The sequence below is a fragment of the Sander vitreus genome, chromosome 22 (assembly GCF_031162955.1).
Source record: "Sander vitreus isolate 19-12246 chromosome 22, sanVit1, whole genome shotgun sequence".
Lineage (NCBI taxonomy): Eukaryota > Metazoa > Chordata > Actinopteri > Perciformes > Percidae > Sander > Sander vitreus.
In genome coordinates this window covers 21,312,724-21,326,007 of record NC_135876.1, presented here as the reverse complement: position 1 = coordinate 21,326,007, position 13,284 = coordinate 21,312,724, and the positions used below count along the sequence as shown (strand labels likewise).

General features: G+C 40.5%; 1 protein-coding gene across 4 annotated transcripts in view; it reads left to right on the top strand.

Moving 5' to 3' along the window:
- Positions 1-2,002: 2,002 nt before the first annotated feature.
- The window catches only part of LOC144536971 (collagen alpha-1(XV) chain-like), a 77,232-nt gene continuing 65,950 nt past the window's right edge, over positions 2,003-13,284 (top strand). For 3 of the 4 annotated variants that reach the window (XM_078280344.1, XM_078280345.1, XM_078280343.1), the window contains exons 1-2: positions 2,003-2,322; positions 2,415-2,494. In XM_078280344.1, coding sequence (XP_078136470.1) covers positions 2,312-2,322; positions 2,415-2,494 — 91 coding nt within the window. In that variant the 5' untranslated portion in view covers positions 2,003-2,311. The remainder of the gene's footprint in view (positions 2,323-2,414; positions 2,495-13,284) is intronic. The other variant, XM_078280346.1, reaches the window with a different exon arrangement.

The window sequence follows — 13,284 nt, the reverse complement described above, 5'->3', positions numbered from 1 at the left end:
TATGATCTCGTATTTTACGAAAATAGTTCACTGAAACGTGTTTCTGAAAACATTTTAAGCGAGAAATAGGCCATACAGTTGCTGAATCTGTCTTCATTTCAGATCGACAATGGTCAGTTTAAAAGATTTTCGTCTACTTCTACTGGATAGTCGCGTCGCATTCAACGGATTCATTTGCATAAAGATGGGCATCGGCCAGCTTTTTGACGCGCAGCATTTTTTCAAATGCAGCTCCACCTTCCCGGAATGCTTTGCGGGCGCGTTGAAGTCACTTGACATCACCCATAGGAATAGAGTGGCGCGACAGAAGCGTCGCACGGTCAAATGGATCTGTACCGTAACGGAAGCAGGATAGAAAAATGTACAGGTTTCCAGCCTGAGCTGCAGGGCGAAATCAAATCGCCGGCAGATCAGGCTGGGTTTACCCCGTCTACAGAAATCCCATAAAAGGATTAAAAAAACGTTGCCCTATTAAGGTGGATGGGGAAAAAGATTTTTTTATATCCCAACTCGATTTTTAGGCTGAGAACATTAGGTTGTGTTATACAAAGGACGGACCTAGGAGGACTTGGAATATGAAGAAGGCTCAGAAGCTAAAGATTTGACAGACTTGCAACAATTTTAGGAGGAATGTCGCCTGACAACAGCACTGGTCAGTCTGCGCGAGGTCAGTGAAGCGAGGATGGCTTATCACTGATGCCGCCTCACTAACGGCATCGCTCACGGGCCACGATGGCTCTTATCTGTCTGAGCTGTCAGAAACAAGGTCGGAACACATTTTTATCAGTCTTCCCCTCTACCACACTGGCTCCTGCAGCTAGACTGGTAGAGGGTTGTCTTGTTTGTAGGCAGATTCCATTTGGCACCACTGCATTATGCTCTTGAGTCCGTCTAAATGCTAAATAGTCTTACGTGTGGCTCTATTGTACTCGAAATGATTCCAACACCAGGCCGTGCAACAGTCTGCAGCTAAAGACAGTGTAGACTAGCTGCACTTTTTGTTGTTTACAAGTTATTACATTTCAATTAAATTATGGAAATTTGACTGTACAGCCTTAGCAATAAACAAGCCATTCTTTAATAATAAAAATAATAACTTTTATTTATATAGCTTTTATTTATTCATTTTTACTGTCACAGATTGTCGTTTTGTGCTCTTTTTAAAGGTCGGTTCAATTGGTTTTAGCACAAGTATCAGAAAAAAAACCGAACCCTACAAGCCCCAGTTCAAACTATTCTCTTCATTCACCAAAAGTACATGTAATCATTAACATTGTGGTGTTTTATTTCTAAATAAAGTAAATGCATTTGTGGTGTGTGCCAAGGTTGTCAGTAACATGGAGTTTGAGATCAACAGGTGCATGAGTCAGCCCGAAGGCAAGGTTTACCATTTTCTATGGTCCAACACTCACTTTTGGTCATGAATCTTGGTAGTGACCAAAAGAATAAGATCGCTGAGCGAGCAAACACGAGTGTCCTACACAGGGTGCACGGGGTCATCTTAAGGGACAGCGTTAGGAACTCAGATATCTAGAGGGAGCTCAAGTTAAACCAATGCTCCACAGCTACCTCAATACATCAGAAAATGGACGCTCAAATTTTTCTTTTTCAAAAATATTTAATGATTGACGGATGATGGGGGTCGACCTCCAATACATTAAAGCGTGTTTTGAAAATAAAGTGGAATTGGCATGTAGTAGTTAGATGTTTTTTTACAGTCTGATAGTGGGATTTGGTTGTCATGAAGAAAAGACATTCCTGTAATGCCAGTGATAAGATGTTTTAGCTGTGTGAATATTTTCTTTGATCCAGTGATAACTTCTGGTCTTTACTGGATATACTTAAAAGAAGGTTTTGAACTTGATGCTGCAGCATCCTGAGGCATCTCCTCCCATAGGTGAAGGCCACACGAGAAAAGTGCTTTAAAGCACAGGGGAAGTGAGAGAAACCACACCAGTGAGGAGGAGCAGAGGGGAGGAGGACTTAGTTGCAGTGTGTTAATTTGTATTTGGAGTTGTGATGTCTGAGGGGAGGGCTGGATTAGTAAAAGCAGTGGTCCGGAGAGAGACACGAGGAGTCGGGTTTCAGTTTTGCGAGGGCCCCTTGAGTCAAATGCACTGAAGCTGCCTTTGTTTGACTGGGAACCAGAAAAAGAGAGCAAGAGAGAGGAGGAGGAGAGTGAGAGGCTTTTAGTTAGTGAGCGAGAGAGGCAGAGTGAGCTCCATCTCCTTCTCTCTCTCTCTCTCTTACCAAGGCTGTCACACAAGAACGGGACAACTGTAGTTTGGATCTAAGCTTACCATCACTGAAGATGACTTCCCGGTAAATGAAAGGCATTGTGTTTTCTATGAAGAAGTTGTTTTAAGTCAACATTTAGTCAGTTTTCCAACTCTGTACTTCATGTCTTTATACAGCATTCCTCCCTGGTTCTTTGGATTACTTCTACTAGTGCTCCAGTTCTGCTGCCGTCGCTCCTCTGCTCAGCTGTTGGACGGTATGTGCACTCCGCCTGTCTCTTATTGCTGGATCATGTGCTTTTTCTTCTTCTGCTGTTTGGGGAGCTTTCTGCTGGCTCATGGGTTTTCATCTGCTGAATATGAATGGTGAAACTGTTGCACTCTGGTCCTGGAAACTGAATACATTGAGGCACTGGATGATATTACCTTGAGAACGAAAATGCTTAAACAGCAACATTATTTGGTGTGCTGTTATTGGGAGATCATATCAATGTTGAGGTGATAGGTTAGGACATTATGAACTATTTCATGAATGTTATAGTAATGTTGAGGAAGTGATGTTGTTGCTTACATAATATACAAAAAGGCAAGCCAAGTTCTCTATTAATTCTATCTAGTATCACAGTCACACATTTAAGCCCCTATGGTATAATATTAAAGCAATATCATGGCAGTACCACGTTTTCTTATTTTCTCTTTCACTGCAAATCATTGTTGGCTCTTAAAGTGCCTATATTGCAAAGACCATGGGAAAGTCATGAGGGGTTTTTGAGTCTGCGTTTTGAGGGCATATTTGCATTAGACCCTCCATTTGACAAGATCAGTACCCCCCATGGGGCGTTTAATGTTGTACTGGACCAGGTCCAAAGTCACTCTACATGCCACTGTTTATACTGGAAGTATAAGAGTTTGGTGAACCATGGCCAAACTCTTTGGAAACTTTGAGCTTTCTTTTTTTGGGAAACCATTGTTTTTAGATGAAGTTGATGCCATTAGAGCCCATAGGAGAGGTTCCTGCTGGCTTCTGTTCTGTATGATGGTTTCAATTATATCTTCATTGACATGCTCCTCAGAGCCCATGTGTAGTGCGTCGCTGTCTTTGCAGACTGTTTTCACAGCTTAAATCTAGATTTTCTCCATGATGAATGGATCAATCAGGACACTCCAACATGGTCCCAATTAATGCTGAAAGAACTGCAGAGTTTCTTTCCCATTGCAATTGAAAACAGACAAAACCTCACAACATGCACATTGACAGACAGGCTCTGCAATCAGTAGCCTCTGCATAATTAAGGTAGCGAAGATGATGTAATGCTCAGAGATGAAGGTCAATTATGTCTGAGAGATTTCTTTTCAGTTTTCATCCTGGCCTTGAGACAGCCCAATATGCCATCAATGCTTTTGTCAGTGGGCTGGAATCCAGATTGGCATTTGCAGCAGTGTGTGTGTGGATATCTTGACCTATGATTACCACATGGACCACCATGTCACAAAAGCAGCGTTGTCTGGGCCCAGTCAAATAATCAGGGAGTCTCTTTAGCTAATGTGGCCCCATGGAGCTTAATTGTCAGAGTCTGACATTTAGAATTAAACACCACTTTGGAGCAGCCAAAGTGGTGTTTAAAAAGTGTAACCACTTTGAAATAAATCTCTTTACATAATTATCAGAGGAAGTGAAATATGATCTTCCAGGAATGAGTTTGGACTCAAAAGAAGTTGTAGAAATGGATGTTTGCAGCACAGCAGAACTTGACAAGGGATGTGTGTGTAAGGGTCGTGGGTGGAGTTTGGTTTATGTCTGACTAAAGAAAAGTTTTTTAAAGTGTGATTTCATGGTCCACTTTCCTCTAGTGTAGATCCTGCATAGGCTGGCTGAGCCACAGGCTCCACTGTCAGGCTGTTTGTGCGTTTGCCATATTCATAATCCTCTGCCATGATTCACTTTTTCAAGAGGGGGAAAAAGTGTCTGTGTGTGTGTGTGCGCGCACGCATGCTGGCTCACTTGCCAGAGAGAGAGCACCAGGGACAAATATTTCCAGCTGTAAATATTCTTGAAAACAGAGCTGTCGCCGTGGCAACATTCACATTTCTGTGCACAGTTGTTGAAAAACAGCTGATATTATCCGCTTCCTTAATGTGAAATAGGGCATGCTGCTTCTCTCAGCCTGTTGCTAGTGTGTTATAATGTTTTTAGGTGGATGCAGCAGAAGTGAGAGCTGCCAGAACAAAAGGATTTCCAAGAATGGAAGATCAGTGCTGTCACACATTTTGGCCATACTGGCTATGTTTGCTAGATTGTATATGAACACCTTAACAGATTAATGAGGATGGAGGATTAATGAATGCATTTTGTCGTCTCAGTAATCAGAGAAATTATGTAATGTAATTGTAATTGTATGTATAAAAGAGTTAGGCCTAATAGGCTGAAAATGAATGAATATGAAACTGAATTAATAAGTGAATGAATACATTACTGACTTTTCAAACTTATTTAACAAAATAATGAGAGATTGGATCAATGAACAAATCCATGGATATTGGTATCAACAGATCTGTGACGAATAAATGTCTTAGCAGGAAATACTTTAATCCATAAATAATTGAGTGAATGTACAAATGATTCGTGGAGTTATCAACAGAACAATTAGTGAACTAATGAATGAACAAAAGAAAGGATTAATGGCTACATTGAGTAAATGATTGGGTGAATGCTTGCAAGACAGAAACATGCATATATAAAGAAATTGAACATACATTTAATGAATGAGACAAGTAATCAATTAGTTTGTAAGCAAATAAATGGCTGAATAAATGAGTAAGTGAATGGAGAAACAAATTTACAGCAGGGGTGGGAATCACATAGTACCTCACGAAGTTTGATTCAATACAGAAATTCAATATATAATCAATATATTGCTAGAAAATCCTATAATGATGCATCACAATACCGGTCTAACTATGAATACAAAATGCTTGTGAAAAGCAGGGCTGGGGCATGTTATTTTCCTCACACTGCTGTCCGCCATCCCGTAGAAACGCTCTTTCTCTTCGGCTCGTTAACTTCTGTTTCCCTCATTCCAGCGCCGTTTATATAGAGAGTTTGGCCAACTAGTATAGGGAATCGAATGTTCTGAGCTATCCCGTTATGCGATTGGTTCCAAGGTGTTCACGTGTTTTGTGGACTCCATGTTGGATACCAACATTCATCTGATTCCCATTGACAGGGAATAGTGGAACATTTTAATAAATTATTTAAAAAATGGCATAAATCATGGAAAAAAATGCCCAACTGCCAAAAGATTTCACAATTTTCCCCGTGAACCAAAAAGGCGAAAAGTATGGGAGCTGAAGGTGAAAAGAGCTAACTGGAGAGCAAGTGACTACTCATTATTGTGTGAGGGAAATGTCAATTTCTCTCTTCGACTTATGATAACAAATTACATAGGACAAATATAGTAATACCATCGTTAATGTGTACCATGCTGTCAAAAAAAGTTCTAGCACTGCTTTAGAAATGAATGAAGGTTGAAGTTAGCCATGCCTTATGCTAGCGTTAGCTTTTTCGCTAGCACTCCATGTACCTAAATGCTTTATTATGTTCATAATAATATTGGAGGGAAAGTGAAACACAGCTTGGACGGGGATGTTGTTCGGCTTTTCACAAGTTTAGACAACTAGCTAATGCTACGCCGATGTTTGCTAACGTTAGCGCAACAGCGTTAGCCTAGCCTGCTAGGTAAATATTACGACTGCCTTCGGAGTTTCCTATATCTGCGTCCACATTGTCAACGTAAGACCTGTGGCGTTAGTGCCCCTTTTGTACCATAATTTTATTGAATGAAATATTAAGCTTCGCTCCTCTGAGATGGGTGGGTTTTTGTTACGTTACACACAAAGCTAACTGGCTATAGTTAGCCTGTATGTATGCTAGCGGACATTAGAAAGGTAAACACTGCTCAGAGACTTATTAGGCAACATGGTCACTCACTAAAATTGGCATTTTTTAGAGGCCCATTTACGATATAGAAGGTAAATATACACTGGAATGTTTCCGTAAGGGCCTTTTACATATTGACAAACGTTGATAATACCATGTTTATGCCTGTTTATGGTGAAAATAAGCGATTTATTTCAAGATAGCATATTCGCCCCACTGTAGAGTCATCTGACATTGGTATCCAATATGGCGCCCATGATTTGACTTGGCCAAACTCTATATAAACGGCGCTGCCTCATTCATGCATGGAGCGCCACCTCGAGGAGCCATAAAGTAGCGACGCTGGGAGCAGGGCAATCTATTTAGAGCGCCTTATTTTATTTATTAAATAGATATTTGGTGCCACCGTATTGATTCTCGTATCACACGAAGACAATATATTGCCATATTGATATTTTTGTTCCACCCCTAATAAACAGTATCTACTCGCTGCAGAGGAACATCCTCAGTATATAGCCTTTGTTTTTGTTTTTCTATAGCTCTGGTTTTCATTCTGCAGAAGACTCATGAAAGCATACTCTTTGGGTATTAGCTGCTTTTAATCTGCACTAATGAGCAACATGTTAAACACAGTAAATGATAAAACATCTTTAGCCTGAGGTTCTGACGTGCTCATTGTGCACGCATTCACACACACGTACTGTACATTTGCACGCGCTCGCATATGCCTATATATATATATATATATATATATACACACCACACCCACGGAAAGAGGACACACATGCACATCTGCTGTACACATGGTAATTACTCACAAATGATAATGTTTTTAATTATCTTGATGAAAGGATGTGAATGCCTGGGACACAGTTGGCCATTAGGGATAATGAATATGATGATGTGGCTGATGATGTTAGTCTTAGAGAACGTGGTGATGATGATTACATCGGGGCGATGATGAAGATAATGATGGTGAGGACAACGGGGACAATGAGAATAACCGAGATGATTATGATGCAAGATCAGTGAAGTGATAAACGGTTACTTACACAGGATCATAAACGGGGTGAACTATGACTTAAAGTGCACATATTATGCTTTTTGGCATTTTCCCTTTCCTTTATTGTGTTATATATCTTTTTTGTGCACGTTATAGGTTTACAAAGTGAAAAAGCCCAAAGTCCACCCCAAAGGGACTTACCATCTCCCACAGAAAACACTGTTCACAAACTGCTCCAAACAGCTCTATTGTAGTCCAGCCTTTACTTCAGAGACAAACGTGCGTCACTTTGTAACACACGTTATAATGCTCACCTAGCTGCTAGCATGGCACGCCCTCATACTCTGCTTCTGACTGGCTAGTAGTCCTTACCTAGGTACTGCGCATGTGCGACTCCCAACAAAGATGGAAAAAAAGTGTGATGCCTCACTCTGTAGCTAAAACAGAGAGCTCAACACACAGGGTGAAAAGAGGAGCTGCAGCAATGTGCAGCACAACAAAAATATGGTGTTTTTTGAAAATGAAACCATGTAAACCTATTCTGATATACGATATGATTTGTTTTCGCCGCATAGTGAACTCCACGCTCTGGCTTGAAAGCGCTGTGTTTTATGTTGACACCACGTTGTGCTATTTCATTTTGAGATTATTTTCCATTGGATATTGAAGTATTGAAGTGCATAAGTGTTTTGGCATGGCCGGCCGAGTGGCTCCATATCCATTGTATTGGAACGGGGATTTAATTCTTCATTCTTCAAAAAAGTTTGAGAACCACTGACTTAAACAGATTCATACATGGAACACTTTAAACCCACTGATGAAGCTGTTTTATCAGAACATTTCACTCTTGAGTCACACATGGGCTTCAAGTTCATTTAAAGAGTTTACCTACAAACCAAAACCGATACCATTTTGACAAACAACAACTGACATTCACCGTTTTATCTGACTTTAAGTTAAACAAAGTCTGGCCTACTATCAAAGGCAGGACTCATTATTTTCTTCTTTTTTATCTGTTGTTTGTTCAGGGAAGGTCAACTGAGTGTGTTTGCTCCTTTTTCTTTACTCCCCCTCCCCCAGCTCAATTTTCTCAATATTTCCCCTGCTGTTTTGGGGCCCGACTCACGGCAGGATCATGATCCTCCTGTCACAAACAAGCCAACCTCACCAACCTTTACATCACCACTACTTTGTTTTTCTGAATATGAGCTTTATAAAATGTGAAACTGATCACAAAATCCTGAGACTCACTCCTTTTTTAGATTAAGAATATTGACTGCGTTTTCAATCATTCCTAGCTCAAGTTATTTTTAATCCTCTAGTAACTTTAGTGCCCCTGGTTTCTTGATTGATAAAACGTGGCTGCAAAATGTTGTGTTATTAAACAGTTTGAAGGCCATCCATGTATTGCATTATAAGTACAAAAGACTGTCTGGGTGTTTTGCATTTGTTTTATTTGAATAAAAGTGCTGGCGTGGCATGCTGCAGTGACTTTTTGTTTCCTAATTCTGGAAACCATAAGGAAAAGAAAGCTTGTTTCGAAGCGTGCTAGAGAAAGAGGGTTTCTCTCCTGTATCCAAACAAAAGCTTGGGAGAAATTTAGATGGCAGTTGGACAAAAATGAGAAAGAGACAGAAAAACACAACGGGGATGTAGAGACAGACCTGGCTTTCTAACTTATTTTCACACAAATATGCTTTTTTTTTTTTAAATTCTATTCATCCAAAATCTACCATAAACCCAGCTGACATAGGTAGCAGTAACATCTGTACATTGGCTCTTCATTATAGATTTGCCAACAGATGTAAGATGACACCAAGTTTAATGAAGTAATGGGTAAATCCTTCAATTTGATCTCAATTCTGACTTGACAAGAGGTTTGGCTTTAAGTTGATATACAGTAGGTCGTCTGGACAGCAGACCTGCTCAGAGGTAACATGAGGTTTTGATTAAAAGTGTAATTTCATCTCGAGCACAGTAATATTGTCAGTGCTGTCCAACAATGATTTCATGAATGAGCAAGAAAACCAACCATGGGCAGCACTGGAGACATTTAAAGTCTGTGGCGTTTTCCTATAAATTGATGTCCAGTTTGTTTCCATTTACCTCATGATGTAACACAGGGGTCTTCAACGTTTTTAGGCCAAGGACCCCTCAACAAGGGGTCCCGGACCCCTTGAAGATCTCTGATTACAAGAGAGTCAACTTATATCCAGTTCCTCAAACGCATGATTCAAGGCAGGTCTTTTCTCAGGAAAATTACAACAATGAGCACCAAAGCTGTCACCAATTAAAGAAACAACCAAAGGAGATCTAGATGACTATCAGGTAGGCAAGGTAGAAGTGGCCAGATGTTTCGTTCACCATGCAGATGTGTGTTTACACTCTGCGTGTCAAATGTGCAGAGGACTGTGTGAGTACTATGAGGTAATGCATAATGGTCACATTTTAGACATTTGGCAGGTGCTTACATGAAAAGTAATTCACTTTTGGATACAAAACCATAACACAAATCTCTCGTTTTGTTATAATTCTGATGCTGTCATCTTGTACACCTAGTGAGCTGCATCAGTGTTTGGCTCAAGAACACTTTGCAAGATGAAGGATTTTTGGACCGGAACGTTTACTTTTACAAAATAAAGGGTGATCACACCAATTTGACTCAGGGTAGCTAGCCAGGCTAGAGCTCAGCTGAAAACTGTCCATTTGATCTGCCTTAACCGGAGACAAAAGCCCCAATCATATCGTGCCAGTCAAAACTGAAAAGTTGAAGAGAAAATGTCTCAGGAGTAGGCAGTTGATATCTTGGTTATAAAGTCCTTTTTAAACTTGGAACTTTCAAAACCATTATTCTCTGAAATTTGACCAGGATTACAATTGTATCCTCTCTCAATTAACTGTATTTGTTTGTTTGATCTCGGGAGAGTGACACAAGCCCTTCTTGCTGCAAGTTCAAACTGATTCAAGATGTGCTGCAGGTTTTGTGTTGCACATGTCTCTGCATCCCAGATTATTCCTGTTGACTACCAACTTTGTTCCAATATGACAGCTGTTATCATCTTCATCTGGCTCCTTAATGTGCTCATATTATGCTTTTTGGCTTTTCCCCCATTTCCTTTATTGTGTAATCTATCTGTTTTGTGCATGCAATAGGTTTACAAAGTGAAAAAGCCCAAAGTCCACCCCAAAGGGAGTTACCATCGCCAACAGAAAACACTGTTCACAAACTGCTCCAAACAGCTCTATTGTAGTCCAGCCTTTACTTCCGTGACAAACGTGCGTCACTTTGTAACACACGTTATAATGCTCGCCTAGCTGCTAGCATGGCACGCCCTCATACTCTGCTTCTGACTGGCTAGTAGTCCTTACCTAGCTACTGCACATGTGCGACTCCTAACAAAGATGGAACAGAAGTGAGATGCCTCACGCTGTAGCTAAAACAGAGAGCTCAACACACAGGGTGAAAAGAGGAGCTGCAGCAATGTGTTGTACAACAAAAAATATGGAGTTTTTTGAAAATTAAACCATGTAAACCTATTCTGATATAACCTCTAAATACAATTATGAACCTGAAAATGAGGATCTTTAATAATGTCTTTTACACATAATCAATGCACTTTGTTGTTTTTGTGACTTCATCCCCAGTGATGAGTTTTTAATCATTCATTGTGTCATTGATTTATTTTTTTACTGTTTTTGATGAAGAGATGTGATGAACTCCTGAAAACGTTTCAAAAGGAAACGGGAAACACTGTTCAAGCAGTACAAGGATCGCTGTAAAATGTATTTGTGACTATGGTTTCTGCTGACTAAACACTTGGAGGAAAGCTGCTCCACAGTCTCTGGGCCTCGATGGCTGGATCTGCAAATGATCTAAATCAAACCCCAAACCAAAACCGTGCGTTATCCTGGAGGGTAAACAGGAATAGGCAAATTTGTCCGGATACTATTTTTGAGTCGCGGACGCAGTGCGATCACAGGTAGGGTTGGAGGAGATGCCTGACTTCCTTCAAAGCATGAAACCAAAGGACAAACACAGCATGTGTACTGTATATGTGTAAGTATAGAAAGGATTCTGTGTGGGAGGGTAAATATGTGACGCCAAATGTCACTTCGACCTCCTTCCTTTGTACTCGTAGTTTATTGTCATGTGTCCTATTTTAGTAAAACCTTAAAAGTCGATTTATAATAGCCCTTTAAATGGATCAGAATAGATTTTCGTGGGACATTTTGGTGGTGTATTGTTAAGAAATTTGAATTCTTGAGATAACCCTTTCAATAATTTGTCTTTATCTGAACATCAGTCATTATCACTCATTAAAGCTTTGGCCATCAAAGAACTTTTCAACTAATTGTTCTGAACGCTTTGCTTGATGTGGTCGACTGTTTTTCTTCCCGGGCCTTCATTTCAATGTTGGACAGAACAGCACTTTGCCTCCTTTCTTGTTCCAGCTTTTGTTTATGCTGTCTTTTCATGTGAAGTTTGAATTCCAAAATGTGATAAATCTATGTCAGTGTCTATCTTTATGTGGTGTTATATCTATTTAAACTTTTGTATGCTTTGACATTGCCTGTTATACATGAAGATGATTGTGAAATGATGGGCTCCTGGGCATGCATGCTTTAAATCCTCCACCTTAAGTCGAGTGATCATACAGTTTTTCCAGCAGACGCTTAGAGCCCATATTACATGGTGCCAATAAAGAACCAATACTGAACATAGATAGAACCTGAGGGATCAACACTCCCTCTGAAGGAGTCTTAATGGCCTCCTTCTTGTTAATGAATGTTATTCCTTACATTCTTTGGATTTGAGCAAGTTGAGCATCCGCACACAGGTCATAGGTCGAGCTCCCTTGTTGCTCAACTCTGCAGCAGATGCTGTGATTGAGTTTCTAGCAGTGTGTTTACACAGTAAAGCTTAAGAGGAGCAGGCCTGTGACTAGAAGATAGTCAGTTAGAAGTCCCAGGCCAGCTGCTGGGAAAATCGAAAGAGAAACGCCTTCGATCCCTTCAACATCCACTGATGAAGTTCCTTTGAGCAAGGCTCCTAACTGCCAGTTTCTGTAGGTGTTCACTGGCCAATGATACACTGTGGCTGTTGATGGTTTGAGTGCGTGCAACTGTAAGTGTGACGCAGGATGAAAAGAAAATTCCTCTCTGTAGCTGAGTGTTGGAACATTGCAAGCACATTAAACATGGTTACAGCTGTAAAGGGCATGGCTGGGACTGAATCACAGTACATCCTGTGTACTATGAGGACATTTTACTGAAAAAAACTTATGAGATTTCCTGCATACCTTTTTAAGGAAATAGCACACTCATGCAGTAGGTTGCCGTCAGACGGGATTAGAGGTGCATCAAAACTGCAATTTACAAAAATGTAAAGTGGTCAGAATTAGCGTGTTTATTTTTCTGGGAGTGGCCTGCTTCCTGTCTTTTGCACCACAGAAGCCCGATGGGTGAAAACACGGAATTTCTAACAGTCTGGAAAGTGTCTGTCAGGCCGGAAAGACCGAGTTGAAACAAGCAGGTGTCTGTTCATCTGGAGACCACAGAGAGAGAGGACATGTCCTGTCACACAGCAACGGAGCATCGGAGTGTCTCACGAGGTCACGGAGTGCAGAGCAGCTGTGTGTGGCTCTAAAACACGCATGTAAGAAGTTAGGATCTCAGTGTCTCTGATTTGCCTCAATCCTTGTTGAATTAGTATGGTGTATTTATGATAATGTAAAAAAGTGAATGTTTTCCAAATATGTGTACATGCTGGTGTATGGGCATGTATGGAGGTGTATGCAGCGCCTTTCTACTTGAGTGTCTGCTCTGTAGGAGGAGTCCTCCTCTAATAGTGAGCAGTGGGAACAGATTTATGAAGACTTACTTTTTCATTTTGAAATCTCACCTTTACCCTCCTTTTGCTTGTTTTATTGGTCTGTTGCGTCTAAACCAGGATGTTGGCGTTGAAGATAAGGATGTTATTCTCCCTGTATAGTTGCTTATTGCTACTTGACTAAAGGTAACACTTTGTTTGAACTCGGGTAATCTTTATTGGAAGTTTTAGCTAATCATCCGCGACTGGTGATAGTGAACATTTAATTCCTAAAGCG